At 39.0% G+C, this 18,283-nt stretch overlaps 1 protein-coding gene and 1 long non-coding RNA gene across 6 annotated transcripts in view; one reads left to right on the plus strand and one right to left on the minus strand.

The window, feature by feature from the left end:
- Window positions 1-18,283, plus strand: part of TAB2 (TGF-beta activated kinase 1 (MAP3K7) binding protein 2) — an 89,406-nt gene that overhangs the window by 35,600 nt on the left and 35,523 nt on the right. For 2 of the 4 annotated variants that reach the window (XM_058735599.1, XM_058735600.1), the window contains 2 exons: window positions 5,465-5,655; window positions 15,951-17,451. In XM_058735599.1, coding sequence (XP_058591582.1) covers window positions 5,554-5,655; window positions 15,951-17,451 — 1,603 coding nt within the window. In that variant the 5' untranslated portion in view covers window positions 5,465-5,553. Of the gene's footprint in view, window positions 1-3,394; window positions 3,548-5,464; window positions 5,656-15,950; window positions 17,452-18,283 lie in introns of those variants that run through there. The other 2 variants (XM_058735601.1, XM_058735602.1) reach the window with 2 other exon arrangements.
- LOC131515024 (uncharacterized) overlaps window positions 1-18,283 on the minus strand; it is a 39,543-nt gene that overhangs the window by 10,750 nt on the left and 10,510 nt on the right. The window lies entirely within an intron of this gene.

Below are 18,283 nucleotides of genomic sequence, written 5' to 3' on the forward strand. Positions count from 1 at the left end.
GAGCTTAAATCTTCAGTGACTTCCCATTACTCAGAAGATAAAACTTCCAAATTTTAATGACCTGCAAGACACATCATGACTTGGAGCCTACCTTCTTCTTGCTCTCTGCTCTCTACAATTTTTCCTTATGCACAGTGCTCCTTCCTGATCCTTTTTTGAATGTGAAAGAGACGAAACCAATGTGATAGCAACAGGCTAGGCTGAGGTGGCAGCAGGAAGCAGACAGAAGGTAAAATAGTGCACAAGTTCGAATAGCTACCTAAATTACAAACTGTGTTGATGTGCCTCTAATCCAAGAATTTCTGTGACCTGGAGAGCAAGGGCATTGACTAGTACTTGTATCTGCACGTTCTGGGCACTCCTTAAGTGTGTGGGTCGTGGCTAATTAGACTAAATGATTGTCTGGTTTTCAATATTCTGTGTATCCAGTTGCCTCATAAATGCCCATAGTTAGCTGCGTTATAGTTCATACAGAATCTAACATTGGTTTGTTTCAATAATGTGCTTAGTTGTAAAATTTATTTACTCACCACCAAAGGCTACATTAAAAATAGTTATCTTGCTTTGTTCTTAAGGTTTACTTTTGCTGGATATAGAAAGTGGGTTGATGTTTTTTTCTTTCAACACTTCAGTTATGTCATTTGACTATTTTCTGGCGTCCACAGTTTCTGATGACAAGTCAGCATTATTAGAATTGTTCTCCTTTGTGTCATTTCTTTTGCTGCTTTCAACATTTTCTTTGTCTTTGATTTTTAGCAGTTTGACACTTATACCTGTGCGTGGTCTTCCTTGGCTTTTCCTGTTTAAGCTTTGAGCCTAACCTGTTTAGGCTTTGATATTCTTAAGTAAGATCTTTTTTGCTGCTGTTGTTGTTGTTGTTGTTGTTGTTGTTGTTGTTGTTGTTGTTTAAAACAAGCTCTGGCCAGTTTTATTAAAGACAACTTCTGCATACTTTTCACCAGTCTGTTCTAACAGGCTTCTAGTGATATCAGAATCACCTGGGTCAGGGCATCCTGTGCAGAATTTTCCACGTGCTGTGCCCAATTCAGTAGTATTGCCACTGCAGAGACGGACACGAGTTTTGGCCAATGTGACATAGTACTGTTTCAGATTTCTTCAAGGCTGGGCAGCTGTTGGCCAATTGGCTAGTTTTGCCTTGCCTTGTCTGGTCATTTTTAGAGTCTGCTCCAACCCCAGCAAGGACTTCCCACTTTTCATGAGGAGTTGGAGCCTAGAGTTGATGGACTCCGGCCATCATCTTCTGCCTGCTGTGTGGGATGACCCCTGACCAATAGCAGCCACACATGTCTGAGAAGGTGACCAAAGTCTTAACTAACTTGGGGAAATCTTTAGCCACTACTCTTCAAATAGTTTTTTCTACCCCATTCTCTCTCCTTTATCCTTCTGGATCTCCAGTTACAAGTACCTTAGACTTTTTGATATTTACCCTTAGGTTCTCTTCCTACCCTCACCTGCCTGACCCCACCCCACCCTCAGTCATTTTTTTATTCTCCATCCCTTGGGTGTGAATAATTTCTATTGCTTTGTCTTCGAGTTTACCGACTATTCTGTCATTTCCAATTTATGGGGAATCCACCCAGTGAATTTATCTCAGACATTTACTTTTCACTTTTTGAAGTTATGTTTGGTTCTCTTTTTTAAAAGAATATAGTTTCTGGCTTGTTGGTTTTTTGGGGTTTCAGGGGAGTGTTTTTTTGCTGAAATCCGAGCATGTGTATCCTTACATCTTTAAGCATAGTTAAAATAGCTGCTTTAAAATCCTTATGTGCTGATTCTAGCACCTGGGTCATCTTGGGCTTGGTCTCCCTTGGTTGCCCTTTCTCTTGAGTATGGGTCAGTTTTTCCTGTTTCTTATGAATGGCATGTAGAGACTCTGGATTCTATTGTGTGCCTTCAGTAGTGAGTATTGATGTTTGGTTGGTTTCCTTCCTTGCTTGCTTGCTTTAGGAGGCAGTTAACTTGGCTGAACTCCCAGCTTCAAACTCTGAAATCTCAGTTATTTTAGCTTTGGCTGGGCTGCTTGGAATCTCACATGTGTGTAGTTTGGGGATCAGAGATGTGTGCAGAATTTATACATAGGATTTGGTGCTTCTCTCCTTGCTGTGATTTACTTACTAGGTTTTCAGCTGTTGTGGGTATGCCAGAGTCTACCCTTTGGTTCATTAAGCTGGTACGGCTGTAGGTTTTCTGTCTAGGTTTTAGCCACCCGAACCAGCTGAGGCCTGCTCTCTGGCTAAACGCCACTAAAAAAAAATGGAAAATCACCCCATGCTGTTAACCTTCTAAGTACTGACTCCTTCTCCTCCCCACCATCTCTATTACTGGTTATGCCTTCTGCTTTCATGTAGTTGTTTTTATACTTTGTCTAGTGTTTATAGTGTTTATGAGAGAAATGATGTAGTAGGAGCCATTCAGCCATTACAGGAAATGAAATCCCTGAAATACAGTTGTACATATGAAAAATTTTGTTGTTTGTGTATTTGATGGTCTTTATTAGAAAAGCAAGTGTGATAAGATTTTTTCAAAGAATTTGGGAACTTTATGTTTTAATAATGGGATAAGTTGAAATTTATTTTCATGATTCGTCCTCTTCTAATAAAGGTGGTCCTGAATTAGACTGAAAATTCATTTATTTGCCTCTCCCTCAAACTGTGCAAAAATTTCCAAATCTAGATCATTTGAAAAGTGTTTTAGAAGCAAAGTAATGTGAAGAAACCATACAGTAAAACTTTCATTTCATGCAGCAAATGTTGCATGTTTGACCTAGGTCCTGAGGTGGGTATAGCAGTGAATTTCAAAGTTCTTGATCCTGTGGAGTTACCATTTTGCAGATAGATGGAAAATAAATAAATAAATACATGTCAGGTATTGACACGCTATGAAGAAAAGTAGGGTGTGAGGATGTGAGGAGGAGACTTATGGCTTTATTCTTGAGAGATTGGGCAAGGAAGCTACTGTCTCTGAGGAGGTGACATTCCAGCAGAGATGTTAATGAATTAAGAAAGGGGGCCATGCAAGTATCTGAGGGTAAAATGTTCCAGGCAGAAGGAGCAGTGGTGCAAAAACCATAAGGGAGGAAAGAGTGGCTTTCCTAACCAGAACCGAGGGGGCTAGAATGGTAGAAGGTGAAGTCTGAGGGGTGGTAGTTAGCCACGGGCCTCGTGTTGTAGGACTGAGCAGGGGATTTTGCTCTGGTTTTCTTTTCATAAAGATCCCTCGATAGAATGAGGGGCAGAGGGGGAACAGAAAATGAAGGCAAGGGACGAAACAGTAAGAGACCTTTGCAGTGGCAGTCTGTGTGAATTACAGTGGTGGCTTGGACAAGAGCAGTAACAGAGGTGGGAGAAAGTGGTCAGATTCAGAATATTATTTTACAGGTCCAGCCAGCAAGACTTGATGATGGATTAGATCTGGGATCTGAAAGAAGGATCAACTGGATGAATGATGGCACCATTTACTGAGATGAAAAAGACTGCAAAAGGATTGGCTTGAAAGGGGGGAAATTAAGAGTTTCCTTTTGGACATAGTAAGTTTGAAGTGAGTTTTAGATGTCCAGAAGGAGATGTCAGGCAGGTAATTGGCTAGATTAGTGTGGAACTCAAGGGAGAGCGCTCCCTTGACATTGGAGATACAAATGCCTCTGTTTAAAGCGGTATATTTGGATGAAATTACACTGCGGAGGAGTGTAGGTTTAGTTGAAAAGAAACCCTAGATCGAACTCCATTGTCCACCAACATCTAGATGTGCAGGAAAGGAAGAGGATCTGACAAAACTGAGAAGGAGCTGCCAGCAGGTTGGAGAAAAACCAGAAGAGTAGAAACCTCAGAAGCCAAGTGAGGAACTTGTTCAAAGGAGGAGATTGGTTGACTGGGTCCTCAGCTGTGGTTAGCTGAGGACTGGGGACTGCTTAAGAGGTCTGACAGCCTGAAGGCCTGCGGCAGCTTTGGGAAGTATAGTTTCAGTGGAGGAAAAACTGCGAAAGCCTGAATGTGTAGGCTAAAAGAGATTAGGAGGGAGAAAGGGAAGACACTTAGGTACAAACAACCCTTCCTTTCCAGGAGTTTTAGCCCAGAAGAGGGAAGGGGCAGAGAAATGAGCTGATGGCTGGAGTGAAGTCAAGGGAGGCTAGCTCAAGTTGAGCAGTGTTGTAGCTCATTTATCACCCCTTAAGCTATTTTAAAATACCATTTACTAATTTTCAGTACTCCTCTTTTCTCCTATAACCCACTGTAATTTTTACCTGTGTGACATAACTAAGCTGAAATCACATAGACGAAACAATTAAGGAATTTAATTAAATGATAATAAAAAGCTAAAAGGCTTTACTATGCATGATGTCTATATATTCTGTGGAAGACTCAGAAGTTCTACCATAACTAAATTTCATAAAAAATATTTTAATATCCACTGTTATGCTGAACAGTGCTTACACAGTGCTAGCTACATGAAGGGAACAAAAGAGACCTAATTCCTATATTGATGGAGTTTATAGGTTTGTATTTTTTAAGCTTATGTTAGTTAGCAAGGTTAAATGAGAAATACAACAGATAAGAAACCCGTTTCAAAGAGATTGTCTTATTGTTAAATTTATCATAAAATGACATGATCGCACAAATAGCATTATATCTAAATATTTTCATGTTATTTAGGTTTAATATACTTACGTACTATTTATATGCCAAAAGGCTTTCAAAATTAAACGTGGTTTCCATTAGGAATAAAAAAACAAGGTAGGTAGTTCTCAACTTTGGCCACACCTTAGAATTACTTGGGGAAGTGTTAGAAATCCATATGCCCAGGCCACTCCCCAACCAATTAAATCCAGACCTTTGGGGGTGAGCCTCAAGTAATAGTATATTTCAAAATACTGATTTTATTAAAACAGAGGGAGTAAAATGCCACTGATCCCCTGAGAATGAATTCATTACACATTTAAGGATTAAGTATATCTGGAAATTAAGAAAATGTATTGGGTTATATTCTATAGCTCATTATTAGACAAAGCATGCAAAGTCATTTTTAAAGTTTGGTTTAGAACCAAACTTTATCAGGTTCCAAACTTTAAAAATTTTGAGTAAATAAGATAACTCACCTCAGATTCTCTTCTAATTATTAAGAAAAATGTCAGTAATGTTACTCATTTTCCCCCGTTTAGAAGAATGAGGGAAGACATCCTTGACAGTAATTTCTTAAATGCCTTTTGGCACAGCCATTATGAGGCATACAAATAGGGATTAAACAATCTAAAAGTTTGACATCAGGAGTTATAAATTGAAAAGATAGTATAACTACATGGAAAACATTGTAGGACTAAATAATATTTTGATAACTTATATTAAATGTTAGGAACTAAAGCACGTGCCCTGTGTATTGAAATTTTAAATCCACAACAATATTCATTCTCTAATCAGTTCTCATTAAAATTTTTTTCTTTCTTTCACAGAAAATGCTTGGACAGAAGAGATGAGTACTATTTCCACTAAGGCCTAGAATTGCCTACTGTGCAAATAGTCCTGATCAGGCAATATACGAATGGCCCAAGGAAGCCACCAAATTGATTTTCAGGTTTTACATGACCTGCGACAAAAATTCCCTGAAGTACCTGAAGTTGTTGTATCCAGGTGCATGTTACAGGTCAGTGTGCAATGATTTCTGCATTCATTCATACAAACCTGGGTTGTTGTTTTTTTTAATTAGAAGAAAACTCTTATCTTCCTGTTGGCACTCGTGTGCTCTGATGAAAAGAAATGAACTTTGGTGTCTGATAGCCGTGTGGCCTTTAACAAGGTGTTTAGGCTCTTTGGAATACAGGTAGTACCTACCTTGTGAAGTAGATGTGAGGACGAAATGAGAGCCCAGTATAAAGCCCTGATACATGGTCCATACTTACTCTGAGCTCGCTTCACTTTTCCCCTGCACTTTTTAAAAATTCCAGATCTTCATATGAGAGTCAGGAAATCATTAAATAAGGAGTCAGGAAACTTGGGTTCTGATCCTAAATGAGCCCCCCAAGCGTATTTGGCAAGTAATATGCCTTCTTTATACTTTAGTTTGCTTGTCTGTAAAATGAAGGAATTTGACTTCAACAATGCCTCAGGTTCCAATTTTAAAGACAAAAGTTTGTTTTTAATATTTTTTAATTTAATCTGTAGGTTTTCCAGTTGTCACTAACCATCTAATAAATGTTTGCATTTTTCTTGCGTGTACAATCTTAGAAATCCATAATTCTAAATATTTGGTGATGGGTGTGCCTTCTCATTTGATTAAACTGGAAATCTCTCCATCAAAAACTGCTTTTCCAAGCTTGTTAAAAATAGAGATATAAAAAAGTAATTTGGGCTCAGACATACTTTCTCGGTAAATTAATTTAAAAGTTTGAAATTGTATGAAATTTTTACAGGCTCGATATCTGCTTGATAAAGTGACTACATTTTGTTCATACTCCTGTCACCTTTTATCTGTACATTTAATTGCTCTACCTGCCTGTAGCCTAATCCAGTTTTGGCCTCTCCAGTCCTCCTTATTACTTCTGCCAATGTGTCTTTCTAAGTGCAGATTTTGTCATGTTTTTACCTGCTTAAAAACCTCATGATTGTTTTTTCATACCCTTCAGAATAAAGTTCATATATTGCGAAGAGGGCATACCAGGCCTGTGATCTGGAATCCTGCCTTCTTCTGCAGCCTGGTCTCTTGCCCAGTCCTTCCTCCTCACACCCTATGCTGCAGACGTCCTCAGCTGATTGGAATTCTCTGAACATGCCTCGCTCTTTCTATAATATAGTGTTTAAGAGCATATGTTTTGAGTTAATAATACTGTATTGTATACTTGAAATCTGCAAAAAGAGTGGATCTCAAGTGTTCTCACCACCACTAAAAAAATGCACAGAGACAGAGACAATGTGAAGTGGTGAATGTGTTGATTAACTTGATTGTGGTAATCATTTCACAACATATAACTATATTAAATCATAACATTGTACACCTTTTTAAAAATCACATTGTACAACCTTAATATATACAGTTTTCATTTATCAATCATACCTTAGTAAAATTGGGGGAAAATAAATAAATAAATAAATAAATAAATAAATAATAAACTTTTTAAATAAATAATAAAAAAATAACATATGTTTGGGGTGATAAACAGATTTGAGTTCAAGTTTTGACAGTTACTAACAGTAATTTAATTAACCTCTCTGGCCCTCATTTTCCTAACTGTACAATGGGAATAAAAAACTTCACAGTGAATTAAATATGATAAAGAGGGACGCCTGGGTGGCTCGGTCGGTTAAGCGTCTGACTTCGGCTCAGGTCATGATCTCACGGTCCGTGAATTCGAGCCCCGCGTCAGGCTCTGTGCTGACGGCTCAGAGCCTGGAGCCTGTTTCGGATTCTGTGTCTCCCTCTCTCTCTGCCCCTCCCCTGTTCATGCTCTGTCTCTCTCTGTCTCAAAAATAAACGTTAAAAAAAAAAAAAAAATTAAAAAAAAAATATGATAAAGAAAGTAAAACCACCGGTAGGATAGCTGAATCATAGGAAGTGCTTAATAAATTTTGGCAGCCATTACTAATAACAATAATAATAGTAGAAGACCTATAATAAATATTTGGTGAATGAATCAGTAGTCCGCATTCACTGATATAATACGTAAAAGAAAAAAAGGAAAAGGAAAAAAAAGTACCAAGAGTAGAGTCAGAAGTTAAAGAAAGTATGGGGAGGAGCAGAGATAGTGGGGAGTGTTTCCCCCTAGAATCCAGGTACCTCTTTCTAACTTTTCAAATGGATTTTTGTAATAAAATAACCCTATACTGAGATAATAAAATAACCCTATGCTGAAAGAGTTCAATAAGTCATTGAAAAATAGAAAAATAATACAATTTCTTCAATAAAATGTTACAAGACTTGATATGAAAGAACTGCCAATTTTTTTAAAATGTAGCCAGTAAGCATGTATTCAACTTTACCAAAAAATAGAAAATAAATGATTTTGAATTCCTTTTGGGGGCCCAGTAGTAACACTTTTACCATGTTAATCTGGTTTCACAAAGCAAACTGCCCGAAGGCAAGCTTGCTAACACCTAATGATAACTGAAATGAAATCGGTTTTGCTTGCAAATTACCCATGTGACAGATCACATTCTTCTAAATTGAGTTGACGATCATTCCGGGCATCCAAATAATGTAATTTGTATGTGCTAGAACAAGAAATGTTAAAAGAAAGGGACGGGGAGAGCTCCTCTGAAAGCACAGCTAGGGTGCACATCTTCCCAAATTTGGGGAGATATTTTTAAACTGTAAAAGTAAATTTAGCTACCTCTAAATGTACTTCTAAACACCTCTTATTTGGTAACAGCCTCTTCTTTTGGGAGCTGCTGTCCCTTTCCCAATTGGGTAGGCTTCTGTCCTTCCTCTGGAGGGAACCTCCCTGTAATAAATACACTGGTTCAGAACTTTCCTCGATAGAAAAAAACATGGTAAAGAAAATAGAAGAAATTAGTCGTCAAAGGATCATGCCATGCTGCCACTATGTTTACATGCTCTTAAACATCTTGCTTCTTCTTTTTTTTTTTTTATACTTATTTTTGAGAGAGAGACAGAGCACAAGTGGGGAAGGGACAGAGAGAGGGAGACACAGAATCCGAGGCAGGCTCCAGGCTCTGTGCTGTCAGCACAGAGACCGATGCGGGGCTCGAACCCACGAACCACGAGATCATGACCTGAGCCGAAGTCAGACACTCAACTGACTGAACCACCCAGGCACCCCAAACGTCTTGCTTCTTAAGGACAGAAATATCTACTGTTCTTTTCTTGACTTTATTGACTGCTCGGATTCCTCTGTTTGGAACTACCTGTATCATTTCCTTGTGCTGTGGATTCTCTAAGATGACAATATTATCAGCAGGTATAATTCATATCTTTAAAATTTATATTTGTTAATTAAATATTAGAATGGTGTAAAAATACTGCATCGTTAACACTCTGACTTCCTTTTTTTAACTGAGTTTTTCAGTTCTCTTAAAATGACAATTGAATCTGTAAGTTTAAAATTTGCTATTCTAACAGTAATGGATTAAGTAGTGTTTATTTAGTGTTTGTAAGACTTAATATTAAGTACCATACATATCCTTAGGTGAAGTCTTCTCAGGTGACCTCTGCCCATAGTCCTTATCCCTACACCTATCATTCTGTATTCTGTTTGTGAACACATTAATTTCCTCTACCAGACCAGGAGATCCTTAGCAGTAATTGTATTTCTTTCTGTTTGCCTAAGGGAAGTTCAGTAAATTGGTTGAAGGAGTGAATGAATCAGTTAGAGAAGGATGATCACAGAGGATATTTTGACACTATCTGTAATCTCTGTCTATGTAAGAAGCTTGAGGAAAAATGAAAGAGGAACTGGAAATAATGAGTCAGACCTTTTTGTAGCTTTGAAGAGAATGCAGATTTGCATATATACAAAAAAGCGATGGTTTTCAACCTTTTAGAATCTTACCCCACACCTCTTGTTACACTTAAATGGAGTCCCACTAAAAGTAACTAGGGTGTCTTTGAGAAATAGGTGATTCCTCTAGGGTAGGAAGTGTACAAGATGATCTTGGACATCATGTCATATGACAAAACAAGCTATGAAAGGCTACTGGGTTCATGTCGTGTATACACATGGACCAACTTGAAGTCCTTTCCGCCAGCCTAAAGATCAAATAAGAATGACCACAATCGATAAACATCAAAACATTAAAGATGCTGGAGTTTGTGATGATACTGAAAATAAGTCTTAGTAACTTTTAGAGGTTGCTAGAACACCAATTCATTATTCTAAAAACCAGTAGAGAGAAAGAAATTATTTACTCTGTTTCTTCTGTGCAAAGAGTGCCAAATAGTTAAAGACAGCAAGTTCTTTGAGGAAGCATTGCTGCTAATACATGAAGAAGGAATCTTAGGGGCACCTGGGTGGCTCAGTCAGTTAAGCATCTGACTTTGGCTCAGGTCATGATCTCTTGAGTTCAAGCCCCGCGTCCGACTCTGTACTGACAGCTCAGAGCGTGCAACCTGCTTCACGTTCTGTCTCCACCTCTCTCTGCCTCTCTCCTGCTTGTGCGCTCTCTCTCTCTCTCTCTCTCTCTCTCTCTCTCTCTCTCTCAAAACTAAATATTTTTTTAAAATTTTTAAAAAAGGAATCTTACAGGGGCGCCTGGGTGGCGCAGTCGGTTAAGCGTCCGACTTCAGCCAGGTCACGATCTCGCGGTCCGTGAGTTCGAGCCCCGCGTCGGGCTCTGGGCTGATGGCTCAGAGCCTGGAGCCTGTTTCCGATTCTGTGTCTCCCTCTCTCTCTGCCCCTCCCCCCGTTCATGCTCTGTCTCTCTCTGTCCCAAAAATAAATAAAAAACGTTGAAAAAAAAATTTTAAAAAAAAAGGAATCTTACAGTTGAGATATCCCAAATATCAGCATTTTGCAACCCCTAATGAAATAAAGATTCTAAATAGCGATCATCAGTAACTGCTAGAAATCATTACCTGTATCAGGCTGATAATATCAGAATCTACCAATCAGCTTGAAGGTCATAAAAGGACAAACGGACATTATTATGCCCCCTTTGTGATGCAGTAAGTAACAGACGCTATAGAGTCTTGTCAAAAATTTGTATATGAACCTGCTTATACTTAGAGTTACATTCACGATGAAATACAGGGGATATTGACATCACAGAGTGCACCCATCCAGTATAGATGGCAAATTCTACTGGACAAATGATTGTTTTTCAACAAACAAATGGCTAGAGAATTTTTTAAAGAGGGGAGGATTAATTATTATTAGAAATTTAAGAAGCATATCAGCCAAATTAAATATGTGGACCTTCCTTAGATCCTCCTTCAGGCTAACTAAAAAGACATTTATGACGCGGGATTTCAACACTATTTAGATATTAAGTGATATCAAGTATTGATTACTTTAAGGTGTGATAGTGACCTTGTGGTTATGGTTAAGTCCCTATTTTATTTTATTTTATTTTATTTTATTTTATTTTATTTTGTTTGAGTGTGTGTGTGCCTGCACATGTGGGGGAGGGGCAGAGGGAAAGAGCGCGAGAATCCCAAGCATTAGGGCTGCATCCCAGGACCCTGCGATCATGACATGAGTCTAAATCAAGAGGCACTCAAACAAGTGAGCCACCCAGGCGGCCAAGTCCCTATTTTTAAAAGATACATATTGAAGTATTTACAGATGAAAGCGAAATAATGTCTGAGACTTGATCTAGCGTCGTGAGGGGAGTAGCTGGGGCATATACATTGGGTGAAAAAATTTTGATACTGTTAAAGATGGATGATGATATAGATGAGTTTATCGTATTTACTCTTTAGTTTTTAATGTTTTAATTTTTAATACATTTGATAAAAGGTACATTTCCTTTTATCCTGTTATGGCCTTATAAAAATCCCAAAGTATACTACTTGTCAGTGTTTTTCTGATAAGAAAGTGATGTCTGTAGAGGGTAAATAACCTAAGTGCATGTGAGTTATGACATAGCTGGGATTAGAACATATTAAATAATCAGATTTTATAAAGGATTGAAGGGATTTTTGAGAGCTCAAGAGAATTAAGGAAAAAGACTTTGTAATTAGGAGTATCTCTTTTAAAAAAGGAAGTGTGGGGATTGGATTTGGTAGACACATTTTAATTTGGGGATGTTGGCAGAGAAGAGACGAGAAGATGGGGTCTTTGTGAGCTTTGGTTTAGTAGGGAGAATTTGCTAGGAACAGCAATAAAGGTAACTTGAAGCAAAAAGCACCATTTAGATTTGGCAAAAGGTAAGGTCTAACTATAGTGAGTAATTGGTTGATGAAGATTGTGGTGTCTTTTTAAATTTTAGTTGAAAAACTGATATATATCAGTTCAGAGTTATGAGTAGGGTAAAAGAATTTTTACAGCATAAGAGATTTGAGCTTTCAGGGAGGAAATAAGTCAAGCCTTGCCCACTATATTTTGCATTACCTGTTCAAACTGTGGACTATCATTTCTTAACAAGACTTCAAGATGCCTTTTGTAGTTCAGTTTTCTCTAATAAGGTATTATCTCCTATCAAACCACCTGTAAACATTTTAACTTGGTTACTTACCTTTTTTGTGTCTAAAACTGACCTCTTTCTGTCAGGTTCCTAATCTTCCAACCCCTCTGAAGTCTCTTTCTCTCTCATAGACAAATTGTGTTGACTGTTTATTTGTAATGCTTCATAATTTGTGTCTACTGTCAAACAGTCCTTATTTCATGTCTTCCAATGGTGGTCTTATCAAGAAGTTGCCCCTTTCCTTTTCATACAAAGTATCAACAGACCACCCTCCCAAAATACCCTGTGTCTGCACTTCTCTGTTCATTCACGTCCAGTGGCTCTCCCCACTGCCTATATCTAGTCCTAACTTTAGTGTGACTCATTTTTCAAAACCCTCAATTATAGGCATACCTTGGAAATATTAAGGGTGTAGTTCCAGACCACCACAATAAAGCAAATATCATAACTGAGCCAGTCAAGCGAATTTTGGGGGTTCCCAGTGCCATATAAAAATTATGTTTATACTGTAGTCTATTAATGCAGTAGCATGATGTCTAAAAAGAGAATGAGCATACCTTAATTAAAAAACACTTTGTTGCCAAAACTGCTAGCCATCATCTGAGCTTTCTGTGAGTCACAGTCTCTGCGCTGGTGGAAGATCTTGCCTTGATGTGGATGGCTGCTGACTGATCGGGGAGGTGGTTGCTAAAGGTTGTGGCAGTTTCTTAAAACAATGAAGTTTGCTACATCAGCTGACTCTTTCACAAACGATTTCTTTGTCGCACGCAAGGCTGTTTGATAGCATTTTACCCACAGTAGAACTTCTTTCAAAATTGAGTCCGTCACATCCTGCCACTGGTTTCTCAACTAAGTTTATATAATATTCTGCATCATTTATTGTCATTTGAGCAATCTTCACAGCATCTTCACCAGCAGTAAATGCCATCTCAAAAAGACCACTTTTTTTCCTCATCTGTTAGTTTTAGCATGAGATGACCCATTTCAGTCACTTCTTCAGGCCCTGCTTCTTATTGTAGTTCTTTTGCTGTCCCCACTACATCTGCGGTGACTTCGTCCACTGAAGTCTTGAAGCACCTCAAAGTTGTCAGTGAGGGCTGGAATCCACTTCTTTCTCACTTCTCTTAATGTTGGTATTTTGACCTCTCCCCATGAATTACAAATGTGTTTAATGGCATCTAGAATGGTGAATCGTGTCCAGAAAGTTTTCAATTTACTTTGCCCGGATCTATCGGAGGAATCACTGTCTGTGGCAGCTATAGCCTTACAAAACATATTTCTTAAATAATGAGACTTGAAGGTCAAAATGTTTCCTTAAGCCATGGGCTGTAGAGTGGGTATTATGTTAGCAGGCGTGAAAATAACATAAATCTCATTGTACATCTCCGTCAGAGCTCTTGGGTGACCAAGTGCATTGTCAGCAGTAATATTTCGAAAGGAATCTTTTTCTGAGCTGTAGGTCTCAACAATGGGCTCCAAATATTCAGTAAACCATTTTGTAACCAGATGCGCTGTCATCAAGGCTTTGTTCCCTTTTTAGAGCAAAAACAGAACAGATTTAGCATAATTGTTAAGGGCCCTAGGATTTGGGGAATAGTATATGAGCATTGGCTTCAACTTCAAGTCACTAGGAGGCGTTAGCCTCCTAACAAGAGAGTCAGCCTGGTTTTTGAAGCTTTGAAGCTGGGCATTGGCTTCTCCTCTATAGCTATGAAAGGCCTAGATGGCATCTCCTTCTAATAGAAGGCTGCTTCATCTACACTGAAAATTTGTTTAATGTATCCACCTTTGTTAATTGTCTTAGCTAGATCTTCTGTATAACTTGCTGCAGCTTCTGTGTCAACCCTTGCTGCTTCACCTTGCACTTGATGTTACGGAGATGACTTTTTTCTTAAACCTCATAAACCAACCCCTTCCAGCTTTAGATTTTTCTTCATCTTCCTCACCTCTCTCAGCCTTCACAGAATTGAAGGGAGGTTAGGGCCTTGCTCTGGATTCGGCTTTGGCTCAAAGGAATGGTGAAGCTGGTTCCATCTTCTATCCAGACCACTACAGCCTTCTCATATCAGCAATAGGGCTATTTCGTTTTCTTATCATTAGTATGTTCGCTGGGCTAGCACTTTTAATTTCCTTCAAGAACTTTTCCTTTGCACTTACAACCTAGCTCTCTGGCACAAGAGGCCTGTCTCGGCTTTCAACATGACTTCCTCACTAAGCTTAATCAGTTCTAGCTTTTGATTTAAAGTGAGAGATGTGGGTGGCTCTTCCTTTCACTTGAACACTTGGAAGCCATCGTAGGATTATTAATTAGCATAATTTCAGTATCGTTGTGTCACAGGGAATAGGGAAGCCCAAGGATAGGGAGAGAGAGTAGTCGGAACATACAAATTTATCGGTTAAGTTCATCATCTTCTATGGATGTGGGTCGTGGCACATCCATAGAATTCGTGGCACCCCAAATCTATTATAATAGTAACATCAAAGATCACTGGATCACGGATTGCCATAACAAACATAATAGTATGGAAAGGTGTGAAATATCGCAACAGTTACCAAAATGTGACACAGAGACATTAAGTGAGCAAATGCTGTTGGAAAAACAGTGCCAATACGTTTGCTCAATGCAGGCTTGCCACAGACTTTGAATTTGTAAAAGAACAACAGTATCCGCAAAGCACAGAAGCACAGTAAAACGAGGTATGCCTAATTTAATCTCAATCTCTTTTTTTTCTTAAAATCTTAAAATCTCCAATAAAACCTTCAGCTCCAACTAAGTCTGTTGAAATTACCTGTTTAAAATACGCTTTTATTGATCACACTTAACATCTGTCTTTACTCCTGCCATTCCCTTCACCTGGAATTCTTTGTTCCTATCCAAGTCGTGTATAAACGCATATCCTACTGTATATGAAACCCATCAGACTACATGTCCCTTAATAACAGTTCTTTGTACAGTAGCCTACAGTACTGACTCTGTCGAACTTCAAAACCACTTGGCACATACTCCTGTTTTAATAGTGTTACCTTTTCATAAATCCATGGTTTGTCTCCCTAATCGAGTTCCAGAACTCTTCTAGGGAAAGTTTGGTTTTATAGGTCATTGAGTTTTTCCACAGGCTCAGACTACTGTGCATATTTGGGTGTTCAGTAAATATTTTTATGGATGATTTATGAGTAATGATTGGTCAGTCTCTTGAGGATTCTTTGGAAATGATCTGGTTGCTTTTTTGTTTTTGTTTTCATTTCTGTGGAGTAGATTTGTATGGTACTGTCTAAAGGCAGAGATACGAACTCCATTACTCTAGGGCCTCCCTGGAACTTCCATTTCCTATATATGTGTGGGGTTTTTTTTACACAGGTTAAGAGGAAGCATGTAAGGAATTGAGATGACTTTGTTGTGAGTTTTAGGACTTTTTATATTTAAACACTCCATACGTGATTTTTTTAAAAGGTCATTAGTTTAAAACAATTGATACAGCATTTGAATGCAGGACATCTAATTAATATATAATACTTGAGTGGTTATGTTTTGTTCAACATTCAAATCGTGTTTTTAATTAGGTTATACTTTTACTGTATTTGCATGAATCCATTTTACTTACAAAACAGCTCCTAAAACAGAACCGTGACCTGGTTTGCTGTCAGCTATTGCTAGAGAGCTTTTCCATTATGTTAGCAGTGAGGATTTTTATAATTCCGTCATTTGCACCAAAAATAGTTCTTCTCAAATTAAAGATTCCAACAGATCTGTTAGAATTGTATTAACTAGTCACTAGTTAATCACGTAATATTTTAGTAGTGTTGAGCATGTGAGCATGAGCTTCTGGTTGTTAACATCAAGCTGTTTTTATTTTTGTTTTATAGAATAATAACAACCTGGATGCCTGCTGTGCAGTTCTCTCTCAGGAGAGTACAAGGTATCTTTATGGTGAGGGAGACTTGAACTTCTCGGATGACTCTGGAGTTTCTGGCCTACGCAATCACATGACTTCTCTCAACTTGGACTTGCAGTCGCAGAATGTTTACCACCATGGGAGAGAAGGACATCGAGTGAACGGAAGCAGGACTCTGACGCACAGCATTAGTGATGGACAACTTCCAGGTGGTCCGGCCAATAACGAGCTATTTCAGCAGGAGCCACAGACAGCACCAGCTCAAGCTCCTCAAGGCTTTAACGTTTTTGGAATGTCTAGTGCATCGGGTGCTTCAAATTCAGCACCGCATCTTGGATTTCACTTAGGCAGCAAAGGAACATCTAGCCTTTCTCAGCAAACTCCCAGATTTAATCCCATTATGGTGACCTTAGCCCCAAACATCCAGACTGGTCGTAACACTCCTACATCTTTGCACATACATGGTGTACCTCCCCCTGTACTGAACAGTCCACAGGGAAATTCTATCTATATTAGGCCTTATATTACGACTCCTGGTGGTACAGCTCGACAGACACAACAGCATTCTGGCTGGGTATCTCAGTTTAATCCTATGAACCCTCAACAAGTCTATCAGCCTTCACAGCCTGGCCCCTGGACTCCTTATCCTGCGTCTAATCCTATGTCACATACCTCAGCCCAGCAGCCAAACCAGCAAGGCCACCAGACCTCTCACGTCTACATGCCCATCAGTTCACCTACTACTCCACAGCCACCGACCATTCATTCATCTGGGAGCTCCCAGTCTTCTGCCCATAGCCAATACAACATTCAGAACATTTCGACCGGACCTCGAAAAAACCAGATCGAAATCAAACTTGAACCCCCACAAAGAAACAGCTCTTCAAAATTGCGTTCCTCTGGACCTCGAACCTCCAGCAGTTCCTCTTCGGTCAACAGCCAGACCTTAAATAGAAATCAGCCCACTGTTTACATAGCTGCCAGTCCCCCAAATACTGACGAGATGATGTCCCGTAGTCAACCTAAGGTCTACATTTCGGCCAATGCCGCCCCAGGAGATGAACAGATCATGAGGAATCAGCCCACCCTCTTCATATCCACAAACTCCGGAGCATCTGCCGCCTCCAGGAACATGTCTGGGCAAGTGAGCATGGGTCCTGCCTTTATTCACCACCACCCTCCCAAAAGCCGAGCAATAGGCAATAACTCGGCAACTTCTCCTCGAGTGGTGGTCACTCAACCCAATACAAAGTATACTTTCAAAATTACAGTTTCTCCTAATAAACCCCCTGCAGTTTCACCAGGGGTGGTGTCCCCTACCTTTGAACTTACAAACCTTCTAAACCATCCTGATCATTATGTAGAAACAGAGAATATTCAGCACCTCACGGACCCTACTTTAGCACATGTGGATAGAATAAGTGAAGCACGGAAGTTGAGTATGGGATCTGATGATGCTGCCTACACTCAAGGTAATAATACGGAAGGTGGGGTCACTTTCCGTGGTGGGCTTATTGGTGTATATTGGATTTCACTGTAGACATGGCTGTCAGCATTATTACGGCATCTTTTAAGTGTTGCCCCAACTCATACTGTTTTTAAAACCTTTGAGAGTATTCATATGAGCTTTGAATTTCAGTTTTATTATTGTGTAAGTTACAGTTTGACTGATAGGGTTATCACAACTTCAGAACAATCCACTCTTATTTGTTTACTTTTTTTTTTTTTTTTAATGCTTATTTTCTTACTTGAGAGAGAGAGAGAGTGCATACGGGGGAAGGGCAGAGAGAGAATTCTGAGCAAGCTCCACGCTGTCAGTGTAGAGCCCGACGCGGGACTCGAACTGACAAACCACCAGATCATGACCTGAACCTAAATCAAGAGTTGGATCCTTAACTGATTGAGCCACCCAGCCGCTCCTGGTCTGTTTACTTTCTTAATGTTTGCTTTTCAGGTAATTCTTTTCTCCGTGGTAATGCTTACCTGCCCTTTAAAATTTCTGCAAACACACATCTTAGTAAGAGATGAGTGAATTCATACAGTAAATCTGCCTTCTTCAACCAGGCGAATTCTCTACTTACTCTTAAGGCATTTTCATTTTTCTAATATGACGTTGTTCGTCTTATTTTATGTCAAAAGCTAACTTCTTCAAGTCCTAGAATAATTTAACTCAGAGATTTGATTTCTATTCTAGATATTTGTCTCTTTCAGGCACCCTTAATCATCCATGAACGCAGCCTTTCTTTTTATTTGGAATTGTGAATAAAAACATTAGTTTTCAATCTGTCTCTCTTGATTATCCTT

Source organism: Neofelis nebulosa, chromosome 6 (genome assembly GCF_028018385.1).
Source record: "Neofelis nebulosa isolate mNeoNeb1 chromosome 6, mNeoNeb1.pri, whole genome shotgun sequence".
In the NCBI taxonomy this organism is placed as follows: Eukaryota; Metazoa; Chordata; class Mammalia; order Carnivora; family Felidae; genus Neofelis; species Neofelis nebulosa.